This window comes from Macrosteles quadrilineatus, unplaced genomic scaffold (assembly GCF_028750875.1).
Source record: "Macrosteles quadrilineatus isolate MER2022 unplaced genomic scaffold, UCM_ALF_1.0 Scaffold_41__1_contigs__length_1036756, whole genome shotgun sequence".
In the NCBI taxonomy this organism is placed as follows: domain Eukaryota; kingdom Metazoa; phylum Arthropoda; class Insecta; order Hemiptera; family Cicadellidae; genus Macrosteles; species Macrosteles quadrilineatus.
The window spans coordinates 535,814-554,574 of NW_026542634.1; the positions used below are offsets into that span (position 1 = coordinate 535,814).

The 18,761-nt window shown below is 34.7% G+C and overlaps 1 protein-coding gene across 1 annotated transcript in view; it reads left to right on the forward strand.

Annotated features, from left to right (window-relative positions):
• The first annotated feature begins 241 nt into the window (after positions 1-241).
• Positions 242-18,761, forward strand: part of LOC129005895 (cell division cycle protein 23 homolog) — a 35,916-nt gene continuing 17,396 nt past the window's right edge. Inside the window, exons 1-8 of the mRNA XM_054434933.1 lie at positions 242-474; positions 6,420-6,560; positions 7,201-7,540; positions 8,379-8,556; positions 9,490-9,669; positions 11,495-11,659; positions 12,158-12,404; positions 15,586-15,781. Of these exons, the coding sequence (XP_054290908.1) occupies positions 371-474; positions 6,420-6,560; positions 7,201-7,540; positions 8,379-8,556; positions 9,490-9,669; positions 11,495-11,659; positions 12,158-12,404; positions 15,586-15,781 (1,551 nt within the window). The 5' untranslated portion in view covers positions 242-370. The remainder of the gene's footprint in view (positions 475-6,419; positions 6,561-7,200; positions 7,541-8,378; positions 8,557-9,489; positions 9,670-11,494; positions 11,660-12,157; positions 12,405-15,585; positions 15,782-18,761) is intronic.

Here is an 18,761-nt window from a genome sequence, read left to right on the forward strand (position 1 = left end):
AGTGGCATGGCATTCATGGCAATGGCAATGGCAAATAGGGCAATAGGGTTGGAATGTTGGACTTGGAAACTGGGAACGGTTACAGCACGTGTACGTGTAGTAAGCTCGAAAAAATTGAGTTTTTAAAATTTGTTAGGCCTACACAGATCTCACTTCACTAGTCACTTCAAAATTTTCTCCCTTACCTGAAAATCTAGGTGAGGGCTGATAATTGTTCGGTAAATAAGCTATTTACGTCGTATTTAGCTTCTTACTCTCAGTTTTTAACGGATTTAATTTTTAGTTTTATGGTTTTAATTAAAAACAAGTCAAGACAATTCTTGATAAACAAATTATTTTGAAATAGGCCTAGGCCTAACCTAATCAAAAAATGATTGATGATCCGGGAAAATTTGACTTAAAAAGTGTAAAGATTAGCATTCAAAAGGCTGTTTTGGATTGTTCCATTAGGGGTCTAAATCATACAGCTAAATGGTAAGTTCTACAATTGTTCACTAGGTCTAAGCTTAGACCCTACTACCCTGGCCTATAAGTTTTAACATAGGCCTAGGCCTAGACTAACCAAAACAAGTAGGCTAGCCTAGACTTCTCTTTCCATTGTAAATTTTGAAGCTTGTTTTCGTGTCTGTCCATTGACACTGATCACTAGGCCTAGTGTTGACGAAATTTTGTTTAAGCAAATTTCCCTATAATTTATAGGCCTAAGTTCAGGCCCGTTTTCGACAATGTTAGCACCCTAGGCACAACTAATAGCGCCCCTTTGAAATATACAGGGTGTCCCGTAAGTAAACAGCCAAACTCCACAAAATGGTATGGGTAAAAAACCCGAAAATCAAGAATAACATTTTTTCCAAAATCATTATGAAACTTGGTATGTAGCCTATGTTAAAGTAACAGACACCCATGTTAGAAAAAAAATCATTTTGATTCATCATAAAACTTCAAAATGGAGGCCATTTTAATTGTTGTTAAGATTAAATTTAAAAAAAAATGGCAGATTTTATTAGAAAACGACAAGAACATTTTTAGGCTATTTGGAATTTTAAATTCCTTATCAAACGATACCAAGCTCAAAAAGATTGAATAATAGGCCTAGGCTAGATAGCTGAAGTATCACGATTTTTAGTTGCAAAATGGGACAAATCTGACTAGCTTAGCCTTTTTCTACTCCATTTTTTTAGCTAAAAATCGTAATATTTCAGCTATTTCTTATTCGATCTTTTTGAACTTGGTATCGTTTGATAGGGAATTAAAAATTCCAAATAGCCTAAAAGTGTTTTAGTAATTTTTTTCATAAAATCTGCAATTTTTTAGGAATTTGAGTTAAAAAATTAAAATAAATGGCCACCATTTTGAAATAGTATGATAAGTCAAGTTTAATTTTTTTTCTAACATGGGTCTCTCCCTATATCATCTATACCAAGTTTCAGAAAGAGCGGTTAAAAAACTTAAAAGATAAAAATGTTAATGTGAAAAAATTAAATGGCGAATATCTGATTAATGAAGAGATTTTAGAAAAAGAAAATGCTATTCTTGAATTTATTTTTATATTGACCCATAGAAACATTTTTTAAGACGCATTGAGTTTGGCGTTTGGCTGTTTACTTACGGGACACCCATATAAAAGGGTGACCACCATCGGGTAATCCAGGAATTATGCATTAATGTTGTACTTCTACCTGGAATTGTCAATTTACCACGATCACGTATGACAACAGTGACCTTTACATGACCACGGGAGACGATAGTATGTCTACACTCGGCCGAGAGGTATGATCAGAATATTACCGCGATCGCAAAAGACGATGATAATTTCTAGACTACCGCGGGAAACAGTCAGAATTTTGCCGCTACTGCAGAAGACGATGATGATCTTCACATGACTGCGGGATATGATCAACATTTTGCCGCAATCGCGGGAGGCAATTACGACGTCTTCACGACCGCAAGAGACGATTAAGATCTCTACATTACCGAAAGAGATACAATCGACCGTGAGGTATTATCAGAATTTTACCGCGATAGCGCAAGACAATAATAATGTCCACACGACCGAGGGAAAAGATCGGAATTTTGCCTTATTAGCGGTAGACGACGATAATCTCTTCACGACCGTGTTATATGTTCATATATTGCCGTGATCATGGAAGACAATAATTATGTCTACACGACCGTGGGAAATATTTAGAATTTGTCGCGATCGCGGAAGACGATAATGATGTCTATACAGCAACGGGAGACGATAATGATGTCAACACGGCCATGAGGGATTATCAGAGGTTTACCGCGATCGCATGTTAATACAATTACAAAATATTTGTTCATTTTCCAATTTTTGGCGCCCCTCAAAAAAACCAATTTCCTAGCGCCCTAGGCACGTGCCTACTGTGCCTATTCGGTAAATCGGCCCTGCCTAAGTTATATGACGTTGTGCTGTAGATTGGTGCATGTTAGTCAAGATCGGACTTTAGTTTTTCTGTTTTTTAAGAATGGCAATGCTTATTGTATTTATACAGAATGGCTAATAAAATCATTTATCACTTACGAGGAAGGTAAGACCTGCACACGGGACTGATATACTTTTTCATTTTGATGTTCCTAGAGGCCAAAAACACCATTTGTTCAAATGTTTATACATGTATATATAAGTTACTTAACTTTATATAGATTTAAGTTAATCTTTAATATATATAGGCCTAGGACTATGTCTGTGAATGCAATAGATTGAATAGGCTATTTTTTCCGATTTGATTAAATTTAGCTTGAAGCAGTAAGGCAGGGTAAACTTGAATGAGTTTGCTAACCAGCATGATCATGATCGAACCATGTGAAGGAGGCTTTCCAGGGTGGAAATTGGTTTTTCTCATTTTTGCCTTTAACTTTAACTTAACCCTCCGAGTGTCCCTTTTTTTGCCTTAATGTCTGCCTATTTTTTGCTCATTTGCAAGGTTTTATTAAAACGGATCTGAGAAGCTTGAAAACAATGTTAACTGTTCTATATATACCATTTTGTTTGGAAAATCATGGGCTTCAATATTATACATAGAACATAAGGAATATTTGTTTCAAAAAAAATTTTTAGGTAAAAAAAATATTTTGGAAAGTTTGCAAAAAAAAATAAGTTTCGCGCTCAATGAAATTGTATAAATTATAGGCCTATAAATATTTGAAAATAGCCACTAAGTTCTAAATATTATGAGGATTACAAATAAATAATAATATAAGGAAGTAGATTTGCAAATAAATAAGTTATGGGCAAAAACAGATTTCAGTACATAGCGTTTAGCTAAGAATGCATAGCCTAACCATAGCTAGGAATCTGGCTGATAATTTACATCAATATCACTACCTACTTCTTCAGGATCATCAACCAGCCCTTCAAAATCACTTAAATCTTCTTATAATGCACCACGTATATCACTACTTTTGATTTTTAACACTAAAAGAATGATAAACGTAATAAAACACATCAGTCATCGGTCCGAGTCTAACCAAGCTGTTTACAAATACGCACGTCAGCTGTCTGCTACAATATTTTCGGAACTAAAATGAATAGCGCTTAGAGACAGACCTCCGGAGAAAGCTCTGAATCTGTCAAATAAAACGATACCTAACTCGATCCAGTTCAATCCGATTTTGTCAGTCATAGAGCCTTTGCCATAAACAGTGTTTGTGAGTCGCTGCAGCGACACAAAACACTACACAAAGTGTGTTATGTGTCGCTGCAGCGACAAATAACACTCGGAGGGTTAAAACACAAAATTTCCCAATTTCTCTTCAAACTATTGATCTTAAAAAAGAAATAATTTAGTAAATATAATTGTTTTTGTGCGGTTATCAGTTAGCCTTTGTAGTAAATCCAGAAAATTGTAAATTTAGGCTAAAATTCCTATGTTATTTTTAGGGAGAAAAAGTTAACTGTTGTAGTTTGTAAATTTCTGGATACCGTGTTGGTCAAACCTGGCAAATTTCTTTATTTTATACTAAGTTATTAAAATTTGACTCAAAACATACTTTATTACCCCCCCCCCTGTAGCAGCAAACCTAGGTAAGTTACCTAGGGTACTTGTTAAATCTTATGCTATTTGAATAGATTTAAGTGAGAGTCAAATCAGGCAAATGGAAATTTGCTTAGTCTGCAGGTTTGCTGCAACGGGGTATTTATTATTTTAGGGTTAGTTTCTTGATTAATTTGTGCTTTACTGTTTGGTAATATAACTAGGAGACAAGTTATTGTTTATAACCTAGGCCTATGTTTACCCTATACCGGTACGGTGTGAGTTTCTACTGAACGTGTTAACTTCGCCAGTAGGTTCTACTCTCTAAAAGTAAAACAAATTATATAAACATATGTCCGATTTTCAACCGATTGGCTGGAATAGGGAGTATTGTGTTTTTCTTAATTTAGACTTGACTAAGCGAATTTTCATTTGTCTGAATTGATTTTGAATAAAATCTATTTAAATAACATTAGGTTTAACGAGTACCTACGTTTGCTGTTACAAGGAAACTAATAAAGTGTGTGTTTTTAGTAAAATATTAATAGCTTATACTTACTTACTTACTGCCGTGGCTCCACAAATCTCAGTAACCAGCCTTCCACCCTTCTCTGTCTTCTGCCAAGTTGACATTTTGCACCCATTGTCCTGATGTCGTTCAATACTTGGTCAGTCCATCTCAATTTCGGCCCTCCCAATGGACGTTTTTTACCTCCAGGTGTGGCTCTCCAAACTTCATACAGTCTTGTTCCATTCACTCTTCTTAGCACATGCCCTATCCAACTTAACCTTCTTCCTTTAACTATTGCAACAATATCTGGGTCGGTGTATAGTGATCTTACCTCTCTATTTTTCCTTATTCTCCACATTTGTCCCTCCTGCACTGGACCAAATATTTTTCTTAGGACTTTATTTTCAAACACCATGAGTCGGTTTTCATTTTTCTTGGACAATACCCATGTTTCACTACCATATAACAGAATAGGTTGAATTATTCTCTTCATGTTATTTCTGCCTATGTATTTTGGTTCTGTGAGATAATACTTTAGATGAGATCAACTTCTTGCAGGCTCCACAACACTTATTGGCATTTGTCTTCTGAGTTTCTACTATTTACAGTTACCGGTACTCCTAAATCTTTGAAACTTTCTGTACAATTTATAGTTAAGTTCTTTATCTGTATGTTTCTGTTTCTATTGTTTGCTTGTCTTCCAAAGTTAATGATTTTAGTTTTTTTCTACATTTACTTGCAATCCTATTTTGTTTGCTTTTGTGATAAGTACATCTGCCAAACTTACCAAATTTTCAACTGTTTCTGACTAAATGACCACATCATCAGCAAATGCCAATATGTTTAGATCTACAGTACTCCAAGCTTAAGATAAGATCTTTATTTCCATTAAATATTCTTTTGAATACATTGGATATGTCAGGTTACAATATATAATCTATACAATGATAAATTGAATAAAGGGCTCACCCATCTTACACAAAATCATTGCAAGTCAATTTTTTAGTCAAATATTCATCAATTGAGTAGATGGGTGTCTAGAATGAGATCTTGTAATATTGTTAGTGACTAAGGCCGACATGTTTCTTAGACACAGCTGTTAATGAATATAGCCCATAATGGCAACTAAGGGACCTACAGTTATAGTGGAACCCGAACCACATTTTTGCCTTGGAATTAACAAATTGGTCAATTAGTTATCATAATAGTACTGTACTGCGGATAGTCATAGTACCCACCAGAGCGGATGTTAATCCACACCAGGGAGTAGGCCTATCACATCCACAGTGCATGTCTATCAATGTCCTCAATTCATGACCTCCAAATAGCTGGATTGACAAATTCCAGCCCAAATATAAATATTGCTAAAATCAATAAGATTTAACCGGTGGAGTCGTGTATCAAAGTTCTGCTGGGCTAAATCATTTGGAATGTAATTATTTTTAAGAAAAACTAGAATGAAAGAATTAAGTAATTTATGAATTAAATACCATGGAGTAAGTTAATAAATAGATCTATATAGAGAACAGAAGATTGAATTTTATATTAACATCCAGCATTGTACCCTATTATTAATTATTCATTATTAATTGACCTTTCGTCATTCAACCTCAGGCAGAGGGAATAGACTGTGTTTAGTTTAGTAAAAAAAGAAGTAAAAAACAAACAAAAAACACAAGAAACTACACGTGCACAAATTATTTAAGATAATAATGAAAACGGAACTGATTGGTGGTGTGGTAACGACCATAATATAAATATACTGCTTTTTGTTATAACTTAAGCCTTAATGTTACTTACTAGATACGTCGTGTAGGCTACAGATGGTTAGAACTAAGCTAAATAAAAGTGTTTTTGTTTTGATGCTTTTTCTTTTAGAACTAACCATAGTTAATTTTGATAATATCCAGGTTATCCGAGTTAAATTTTTCTCTGAAAGACGTGGTGGTTGATCCTACTGAAAGAGTACACACAGACCCTGCAGTCTTTGGAGATGAGTATGATACATATTTTGTGGCCAAAAGTTACTTCGACGTCAAAGAATATGACAGGTAAAGGTTAAAATATTTGAGTTATAATAGTATTAGCTTTAAATTTTATCAGAGCAAATGACTTTTTTGGTGATATCTTATTAACTTATTATTGGTCTGGATTGTACCATTGACTATATTGACATTATGGTAGTGTTTATATAATCAATGATTGCACTCTATTGTTGTTAGTGTTAGTTTCACCAACAATGAATCATTACTTAAGGAGAAACATCAAAGATTACAGACTCAAATAATGATACTAGTATTCTCTTGAAAATGAAAGGTTTAAATTCCTGTTGTGCTCTCAAATGATCAGATATTTTCCCCAAAGGACCAATGGTTTTGTATCTACAGGTTTATTTTAAAATTGGATATATATATATATATATTTAAGTTATTGCGAATCGTCTTCATTTCTGGGGCTGTGAAAAGTTAACATAAACACACACACAAAGACGCATATTTGAAAACATTTAACAACAATTTGAATAAATTATATATAGGCCTACACTGACTGTGGATGTGTGGCGTGGTCAGCATATGGTGGGTTATGAACAAAAGAGTAATTACCTCATTAGTAGAATGACTCTACCGGGAATATAAAATTTTCCAGGTATCATTACAGACACTATCCCGTCAATGGTTTATTATTTTCCAGATGTGCTTATTACACAGAGAAAAGTACCACACCAATTTGTCGTTTCCTGCATGCTTATTCCAAATACTTGTCGTTGGAAAAGAAAAAGATTGAGGACATGACTGATGACTGGCCAGATCCCAGGACCAACTCAAAACTGCAAAGTTTGTGTCAAGATTTGAGAGCAGATTATCTAGACTGGAAGCTTGACTGTTACATGCTGTACTTGTACGGCGTGGTTCTGAAGAGGAGAGACCTACACAATGAAGCTATACAGGTTTTGGTTGAGGCTGTACACAAGGAGCCACTGCATTGGGGGGCTTGGTTCGAACTGGCCACTCTCATACCTGATCGAGCAAAGGTAATGTTATTTTAACTCCATAATAATACTACTCAGGTTTGTTGTACGTTTTAATGGCAGTGATACTTCTTAGCTTAAAACAAAATTGAGGGGTTCGGATTGGTTCCCTTAAGGATTTTTTTGATTAGGCCAACTTAATGCAAAATGCTACTGATGCAGAACTGCAGATACTTAAGAATATTCAGTGTCAAAATAACATAGAATTAAATGTATATTTGTATCTTTCACATTTTTCAAACATTAATTGTATATTGTTGATGTATGACAAGGGGTTTTGCAAGATCAATGTGCTGAAAAACCGGCATTGAAACACTGTGTGCTTTTGCAATAAGGCCTAATATTGCATACCACATAGCCCTGTCAAGGTAATTGTCTTTTCCTCTTCTCATTCATCAATCGAACATCAGTGATGATGTTTTTCTATTGTTTTGTACGGTACAATCCATCAGTTGATCATTCTCAGTGAATCTCTAGCCTACACACTTTTTGAGCACTGCTGACATTTTTTAAGTTCCTAATTTTTCATCTAGGCTTAGTTTAGAAATGGTTTACCCTCTTAAAATCAAACAACAATGTCTTCATCAATTCCAAAATAACCTACAAATCTTTAAATCTTGTTGAAAAATACCATAGATGCTACAAATCCTTTTATATTCACTAAACATTTCTTTTTCCATTATAGTTGTGCAATGTAAATCCAACCTGTGACGTTTCCATTGTCAAGTACTTATTACGTTTCTAATTAGAATGTTTGGATTGTTTAAATTTTGTACTGGTCTCTTAACTTTCATTGATTTAAGTTCCACTTACACCATTACAAGTCTAATTGTGTTTCCAGCTCAAGTCCCTGCTGCTCCCTGACCACTGGATCAAGCAGTTCTTCTTGGCGCACACATACTTGGAGCAGCAACTCAACGATGAAGCTCTGGACATCTACAGTCAGCTGCAGACTCAAGGGTTCGGCCAGAGTAATTACCTACTGGCCCAGACTGCTGTAGCGTACCACAACAAGAGAAGTACGTATTGTGACAGAAACACTAACTTGACAATACAATTTGTACCCTTAATGTCGGCTTATTTTGTTTTAAATTTCATGGTTAAGTGCAGCCTTGATCTAGCCTTGTACTCTAAACCAGATCAGAGTGGTGTGACTTAGCTGTTATTTCAAGACACAATAGTTTCCATGTAGCTCTAACTACAAATGATTCCTGAAATGAATGTTGACTTATTTTTGACGAGTATATATCCATTGCATTCATCTTTTTTTCTACTAGTGATGGTTAGAACCTTTCTATGTTTAGTCCTGTCTTTTTTTAGGTAATCATTGTTGTTACCCTTCTCTTGTTTCAGTGACGTAGTCAGGATTTCAAAATAGGGGGGGTCGACCGACTGGGGGTTCTGGTCCCCCAGGTAAAAGGGGGGGGTCCGGGAAAATTTTTAAAAATCTAGGCCCTAAATCGGTCTTTTTTAGCTCTCTTGGCATTGAAAATAATCAGCTTCAACGTCAATACAGTATGATTATATGATTTTACATTTAATTTAACAAAAAAATATTATATTTAAGACCAGAAGGGGGGGGGGTCCGGACCCCCAGGACCCCCCCCCTGGCTACGTCACTGCTTGTTTGGACACCTCAGGATTTAATTGTCTAAAAAAAAAAAACAATAAATTCCATATCATCATAACCCGAACCTAATGTGTAAAAAACTATTACAATACAAGCATATTTACTATACATAAACATGAGGGAATAGAGCAATAACATGGATGCTTACAAAATATCATTAGTAAAAGAGGTTGTGATTGTTTACCCATGTGATCAAGCGGCAAGTGTGCGAGTCATCCAAAGTTTGAACTAAACCAATCGGAAGGAGAAGAAGTCTACTATAAGACTATAAGATAACTTTTTTGTAACTTGTAGGAATATACTAATAAAGATTCTTTAACAGATGTTGTAAAGGCAATCTCCACTTTCCATGAGCTAAGGAAGTTGGATCCTCTACGGCTTGACAATTTGGACATATTTTCGAATTTGCTTTACGTCAAAGAAATGAAGGTGGAGTTAGCCTATCTTGCACATCACACCACTGAAGTAGACAAATACAGAGTGGAAACTTGTTGTGTTATTGGTAAGTTTAATTATATTGTAAACTTAATTTAAATTCAATGAACACATATCCAAAACAAACGGGTGGGAGTTAATGTGAAAGGTTTATTGGTTTTGAATGGAAACTACAGTTATTATCTACAGTGGAACCTCGATAACAAGACCCTCAATAACAAATCACTCTTGATAACAAATGTCATTTTCTAATCCCCTTGAATTTATTTTCCCCCAATTGCATTTTATTCAAACCTTGATAAGAAGTTAACCTTGATAACAAGTCTTATTTTATAATCCCCTTGAGAGTCTTTTTATCGAGATTCCACTGTATATATTAATAGGCAAGCATGTTTCTTTAAAACCTTTTTTCCCAGCTCGTGTACATCGCAGGGAAAATCTACGCATATTTTAAGAAAGGTATTTTCCTTAGATGTGCAGAATCCCTTTATAAAATTAAAAATATGCTAAAAAATAAGCACAAAAAATGAATTTTAAATAACAAATTTAAAAGTTACATGGGCCTTATGGGTTACTATGCTGGTGACAAAATAACAACGAAATATAAACAGTTAATCAAAACAAATGGAAGAAATTCCAATCACATGTTTTATTTACACTGTGGGATAAAAATATAGAAGTCTGTATGTTACATATTTTGGGCTCGCGATCACGTCATGATCGTCGGTATTACTCGCGATCACGGCACGATCGTCGGCATGACTTCGCGGTCACGGCGCGATCGTCGGTAGGACTCCGCGGTCACGGCGCGATCGTCGGTATGATTCGCGGTCACAGTGTGATCCTCGGTATGACTTGTGGTCACGGCGCGATCGTTGTTATGACTCGTGGTCACAGTGCGATCGTCGGTCCATGAATCGCGGTCACAGTGCGATCGTCGTTATGACTCGTGGTCACGGTGAGATCGTCGGTCCAATAATCGCGGTCACGGCTCGACCGTCGTTATGACTCCGCAGTCACGGCGCAATCGTCGAAATGACTTCGTCTCCTGCGTTCGCGGACCTATCGCTCGCAATAGCGGCGTCATCGGCACTCGCAAAGCGGCAAAATCGCCGACGATCGGACCAAATCCTGTCCCGAATAATTCCCGAATCAAATGTAATCCCGTCCCGATAATCGGGAATATTTTTTTCCCGAAAAATTCCCAAAATTTCGGGACCCGTCCATCCCTACCTTAGGCCTAGCTGTATTATTATGTATCTAAAATAAAATATGTATGTTTCAAATTTATTGTTGAAAAAATGAAAAGAATTTAGTCTTGGTATTGTTTTGTTTTAAAAGGAATAAAGTTCAAATTGTGTTGATAGTATTGAATTTTGTCATCAAAGTATTTAACTAGGCCTATAATATTCGTATGTGATATACACACGACAGTCTGTGAGCAAAAGTAACTGTCAAAGATGTATTGGGCCTAAGGTTTTTAATTATTGAATATTCATAGTACGCCAGCTCGGTCATTGAGACAACTATCATCACGTCCCTTCATTAATCTTTGGAAACAATGTTCTATTGCTTTTACAACTTCAAAGAAGGGTTGGACTTGGGTTGTAGAAAGGAACTTCTGTTCAAATCCCACTAATCGCCAATGACTTTTACCTATGTGTTATTAACTGACCTGATGGTTTGTAGCCTATTCCTTATGATTAGGTGAGGAGAGCTTTCCCTGCATACACTCCCACCACTAAAAGCCATTTCCACATTGTGTTTACTTCGACATAGTCAATCATAATTTTTAGCTGGTTTAAACTGCTTGAATACTATCTTGATTATTTATACTTATCTTTAAACATCTCAATCAAAGGGTGGGTTTAAAATTGTTAATTTTATTCCAGGAAACTACTACAGTTTGAGAACTGAACACCAGAAAGCGGTTTTGTACTTTCAGAGGGCTTTGAGGCTCAACCCGCAATACCTATCTGCTTGGACACTTATGGGACACGAGTATATGGAGATGAAAAACACAAACGCAGCCATACAGAGCTACAGACAGGCTATTGGTAAGTATTGTATTGGTGCTTTGCTAAGTATTGGCCTACAACAAATGTAATATAAGCTACATTGATGATATATAGCTGAAAATTGCCCTTGGAACATCTAACCCCTTTTGGCTCCCCTCGCATTGTGCAGACACATCGCAACTAGTTTTCCTCTTGTTCTAATGTAAAATATTGTGCCCCATTTTCCATATTTTGATGAAAAATATTGTACATTAAACTTAAATAACAGCTCACAGCTATAAGACCTGTCCTTCTTCCCAGGTGGAAGCAAAGTTGACTCCGTGTCCAATGCTGGTCAGGAACTTATTGCTGAAAGTTTTTCCTATCTCAAACCTACCTTTCTTGTTTTAAAATATCAGTTACTGTGTAATATTATAATTTTGAATTTTTTTGACATTTTGAACTTTTTCCCATTCAGAAAAGCCTATACTCAAAAAAGTCCTTTAACCAAGGTCCTTGTTACATCCTTAACTTAGGATATTTGTTTTTCTCCCACAGAGGTAAATCGCCGTGACTACCGCGCCTGGTATGGGCTCGGGCAGACCTACGAGATACTCAAGCTGACAAACTACTGTCTGTACTACTACAAACAGGCACAACAACTACGGCCCAACGACAGTCGCATGTTGATAGCACTGGGCGAGACTTACGAGAAACTAGATAAGGTGCAGGAGGCAATGAAATGTTTCTACAAGGCTCGTAGCGTTGGTGACGTTGAAAACGTGGCCATATTTAAACTTGCTAAGTATGTGAATACAGTTTGCTTTTGTTTTATTTACAGCTATCTACATTTTTAAACATTCCTAAAAGTATGTTGAAAGTAGTGTATGTTGAATGTTGTGTAGGCCACTGAAGAAAACATTCCCTCTATAGACCAGTAGCCAATAATCTATATATATATTATAATTCTAAAGAACTTTTTTTCTGTACACCATAATTTCCTTAATTCTATACCAATTTCCATATATGAGATGTCCTTTTATAAGCTTTTTTTTAACCACCACACCAGAAAAATATACAAATCACTAATTTTTTAGAAGTTTTTCGTAAAAACAATCTATTATATCACTCTGCAACATATTAAACACTTCTCTTTCAATGATTAATTACCTCGGGGATTAAATCAGATTATTCACTTTAATGAAGTCTACATAAGAACAACTGAAAAGTAAGTACCGCATGGATTCTTTAGTTTTTAAATTCAAACATTGTGTTCAAAGAGGTCCTGTAAACATGTAAAAACGTTATAGTAGTAGGCCTATATGCAACGATCGCGTAAAGATAGTGTTAACAAAACAAGTAGAAATTTAAGGTAGGAGAACTATCAACGCGAATTGCGTACACTACTTTACCTATGGCAGTTTTAAAATAAATAACAATCACTACTCATAACTTCTAAGAGAGGTTATGTTTTTGTTACTGACAGTGATGCAACAAATCATTGGTCGTATAGGCCTACTAATTGCACCACTCATCAACAAATGAATTGGTCTCTGAACAGCTGATTAGTTAACGTTCGAAGCATTACAATTTAACATCTTCTCTCTCAATCCTTGAATCTCATTGCGTTACCCGTGTTGTTAACCTTTCGTCGGGTGCATTGATTTTCAAACACTAAAGGGCGCTCACAGAAGTTACATTCGGGAGTACGAAAACTATAAAATGATGAGTAGAAAACATTTTAATAGCAATAAAACTGTAAGAAATTTTTTTTTTTTAACATTTTACTACACTATTACTTAAGTTTTATATAAAATGTTATACTAAACAATACAAATACAAAAGAGTTGTGGATCAAAAGGACCTTTTGCACACATACAGTACTATCGTATAAAATTTTCAATAGTGTATGACATAAAAAACATGTATGGTCTAATGAAAATAATCATTTGTTACAAGGACAACTATTTGATCAAAGCTCTTAGACAAAAATTACATCAGTGTATGACATAAAAACACCTATGGTCTTATGAAAAAAAAAACATTTTTAAGGACAACTTATTTTGTCAAAGCTCTTAGAAAAAATTGCAATAGTGTATGAAATAAAACACCTATTGTTTGATGGAAAAAAATCATTTGTTAAGAAGGACTACTCATTTTTTCAAAGCTCTTTTTCTAAAAAAAAAGGTTCCCAAATAAACGCCCCAGTAGGCCTTTCCACTAAATGTTGTTCCCTGTCCTCCCTTTCAACACTAGCCAACAATCATTAACATCATCGACGCTATTCATTCTGCTTCATCCAGTTTATAATATCGCTAAATTAGGTCAAACACAAGGGCACACACAGAACTAGGCTCCGGGAAACCTGTTGCATCACAGGGCGCACATGGAAGCTACTTCTAGTAGTGACGCAAACCACTCCCCAAGGTCGACTGAAACTGGGAAAGGGGTAAGAGTAGCCGAAACCGAATCCGCGAAAGAGGTGTGTGAGGTACGGCAGGCGACAGCCCTGATGAACACAAACTATGGTTTTTATAACAAAAAATGTAGTGACCTTTGAGGTAACTTCCGTGATGCGCCTGATGGAATGTTAAGTAAAACAACAACCCTGTTAAGTGAATATTTTAAATTCTAAAAACTGAACTGAAACGGCTACTTTAAAAAACGGTCGTAGGTAAATAACTTTACATTTTATTTTAGAAAAATGAATTATTTAAAATGTAAACCCACATCCTAATCCTGAAGTAAGGACCCATACCTACATCAACGATGCTCTTACTATGTACAGGTAGTGTTAACAGTATGTTGTGTACTTCGATAAGAGAGATTTGAGGATTCAGTGTGAATGCTTCGCATGGGTAGGTTCAAATTGAACATAATTGAATGAACCACTCATACAGTGTGTGTACAAAACTGTAAACATTCTATTTTCTCTGTTAATTTTATATTCTCTTTGATGATTTGAAAAAAGATGCTATAGTTTGCAATAAGTTTTTCTTTCAGCTTTGCTTGGTTGGAAATTAGGCGTATTCGACAGAAATCTATTAATTGCTTTAGCGCATTCTGTCGGTGGATCAATTAAACTATGTAAATTTTAGTTCTAAAGCAGGCAACAACTGATGTAAGTGAAATGTCTAGTTCTCTTCATAGCCAAAGATATAAAAGATGCCATAGTTTTGATAAGGTTCCTTTTTGTTTTGAATGGATGAGATTGGATTTTTTATTTCTCATAAAATTTTGTGACAAGATTGAGACGGAATTTCCCTTCTCATACATAACGGGAAATGCACGTTCATTGAAACATCATTCTTACGAGTTAAGTATCTAGTATTATAACAATATTATTTCAGTCTTGTGTTATTTTTAGAATGATCTTCGAGTGACTTGTTTGGCTATGTTTACAGTAGTAAAACATGTCTCACACTGCTTATACATGACAAAACTTCTAATCATTTGTGATGTCAAAACAAAAAATTATAAAACAATTAAAGCAATATTTACATGTTAAGAATTAATTAAATAAGAACGCATTCATAAAGAAAACGCAACAACAACACACTCTTGTATTGCGGGTATTGCATTGACTTTCTGCAGGCATTTTTAACTATTTTTTTAAATCTCGTCTCAACAAAATCTCGATCAAAATAAAATCTTGTCTCATAGAACAAGATTTAAAATTTCCTGAAAATTTCTTGAAATTTTGAAACCTGTCCATCCCTACTTTTTGTTATGGCTTGGTTTAAAAATATGCTATTTTACAAAAATCATTAATTTACTTTAGCACTCTCTGTTAGTGACTCAATTGAATGTTTAGTTTTATTATAAAACTGGCTGCAACTATATGGAATTTGAAAGTCTACTTATCAATAGTCAAAGATTTAAGGAAGTGAAGGTGAAGGGTGATTTAATTGGACGGTGAACAAAACACCTGCTTGAGTGTAAATGGGTAATTGCATTAAGAGGAAATTTGGCTTTACTGCTCACAGATTATACGAGAAAGTTCTGATGCACGAGCAAGCGCTTTCGGTGTACACAGAGTTTGTCAAAGAGGTCCAACAAACCACAGGGGACACGAAGTCTGATATGGCACATGCATACAAGTATCTCACCGTGCAGCATCTGAAGAACAACAACCTCGATCTGGCTCACCAGTACGCGCAGAAGTGCCTAATGTTTGAGGAGGTAAGAATGTAACTCAGAAATCACAAAAATATTCAGGAAACAAGTGTATTATTTGTGAACACTGTGCATAATTGTCTTTCATGAAAACAATTCAACATTATGTACTACCATTAGTTTTTGGAAAATAGCACTTGGTTTAAATAAACAAATTAAGGGAGAAGGAATGTATAGTTTTTAGAAAATAGTTGGAGGCAGCTGTTAGTTTACGAGCTGCTTGTGTACAAAAAGACCTCCTTATTTCTAACCCTTGTAAGAATAAAATAAAAATAAAATGATGGTTGTGAACTTTGTGCATGCTACCACGTACCAACTGCTCGAAACTCTTTTCTAAGATAATTTCTGTTTCCATTTTTACTTCATTAATCAGGGTACTCTACTTAAACTGTGATCATCAACTGCAATCGCGGCAATGTGAGATACTGATCTGATCATCTATTCTGGTGATCGTGATGACATAAAAAAATCCAAGTAGCGCAAGCTTTGCATACAGCATTGCGGTACTAATTGCTTTAATATCCTCATCCTGAGATTCCAATCTACAAAAATGTCAACATTTTTAAAAAACTCAAAGATTTAAAAAATTTGTCAATCAATAACATTCTTATTTTTTTATATTCAGTTAAAATAAAATTGGACTGTATTGAGTTATTATTTATGATAAAATTGTTCATTACACTTTTAGCGAATTTCCCTATAGGGAAGTAGCTATTACCGTAGGTCTCATGGTAAGACTTAGGCCCGGGACCGATTTACTTTTTCATTTTAATGTCCCCAGAGGCCAAAAACACCATTAGTTCAAATTTTTATATATGTATATATATATATATAGGTATATATATATATATATATATATAGATTTATATATATATATATGTGTCCGTGAACACGATAGCTTGAGTAATTTTTATCCGTTTTTGATGAAATTTGGTTTGTAGGTGTAAGGCGGGATAAACTTGAATGAGTTCGCGATCCAGCATGATCGGACCATGGGAACAGGGTTTTATGGGGGGTTTTATGGGGTAAAAATTGGTTTTTCTCACTTCTTACCCTCAAAACACAAAATTTCCCAATTTTTCTCCAAACCTTCTTAAAGAGCTTAAAAAAACAAACAATTCAGTATATAAAAGTGTTTTTGTACGATTATTGGTTACGGAGAAAACTAAAAAAATGATAAATTTAAAATTCCTATGTTATTCTTATGGAGAATACTGTAAAATTTTGTAGTTTGCTTGTTTATGGATATATTTTGATCAAACTTGGCGAATTTATTTATTTTATAGTAAGCTATCAATATTTTACTAAAAACACACTACTTTATTAGTTTCCTTGTAGCAGCAAACCTAGGTACTCGTTAAACCTAATGTTATTTAAATAGATCAATTGAAAATCAATTCGGCCAAATAGAAATTCGCTTAGACGGCAGGTTTGCTGCGGCGGGGGTATTTAAAATCCTAATATTGAGTAGGCCTACAACTAATATTGGTAGATTCATACTGACCATCATTTAAGAATTTAAAGCTTGAATTGAAACTTTTGTCAGCTTCTCTGATGGCTGTGTTAAATTACTGATTTTTACCTTTGGTTTTACATAAAGAGATTTATTCTCTTTATAAACATAAATATCAACATCCTTTAGCACACCAATCTCATTAGTACCATAAATTGAACTGTATATTTAATTATTTTCCTAGATGAACCTATTGCTGTTACAGTAGCTGGCCAATGTGGATATCCTTTTATTTTCACAATACTTTGTCCCCAGTATTAAATGTACTTTTTGTTTGACTCATGTCTAATACATATTTTATAAACAATTAAAATTTAAAATAAAACTAAAAATCTCTGCTTGTCAGTTTTGAATAATAATAACAGTTGAAATAATTAAGGAAACTTCAAGTGCAACAACTAGGATATACAAAGGGAACCTAAGTCTTATCAGTGATAAGATTTCTAGGCCTTTGAGCTAGGCTGAGATGTTTGAGGCTAATCAGTTTGTGAGCTTCCACCTTGGCAATAGCTTGGTTATCTCTAGTATGTAATGCAGTTTGTTTAGGCTGATTATTATTGTCAAAAAAGCTCTTCTTTAATATAAAACAGGGTGTCTACCAACCGGGAAATCCGGGAAAACCGGGAATTGTACTTAATTTTTTACTGGCCATGAAATGTACGGGAATTGTCCTTAAATGCCAGACTATGTCCTTAAATTTTTAATGGGTCATAATTTTATTGATCGCTAGTTGGTTAGGAGCACATAAAAGGTTTATCAGATGTTTGTTTACATTTTCATAATTTATTACTAGAGTAATTATGCAATAAAAATCCCATTAACAATCTCAAACCCATTAATATTTTATCACGACAATCAAGTGTCAAGTCAAGTACTTCCAAGAACTGTTGACTCAGTTAGCTAGCTCATAAAAGTTGTATCACTTTTATTCCTTTACAACTTCTGTTTTTATTACTAGGGCTTATTATGAGATTATATTATGAGGAATTATTATGAGATCCCAAACCTATTTTATCGTGAAAATAATAGCTTTATAATGGCTGTTAAATTTCACTTCTTACTTGTACTTGGCTTGAAGATTCATTTTGCCGCGGCCATTGCCTAGTGCCATAAAACTGTTTATGGTTTCATATTAAACATGTAAATAATCTACAGTCTTATTTTGTAAGTTAACCCCTTTTTTATGGATGTTTTATCTTTCAATTGACAAAACTACAAGCATTGTTATTTGCATGAATGTTTTATCACTATGTAGGCCTTCTTGGTTTCAAATTATGTCATTGCATTTTCTGTATCTTTGTCTTATATTGTTGGCTATTCAGGTTTAAATGTTTTTTGTTTCCCATATATTTATTTGTTGAGTTGTATGCTTTAAGCAATCTAAATCTTAAGAACTAGAATGATGATAGTGACTTTGCTGCTATTATAACCTCATTGTTTGTTACTCAGTTTATTTAGGCCCTCCTAAATAAT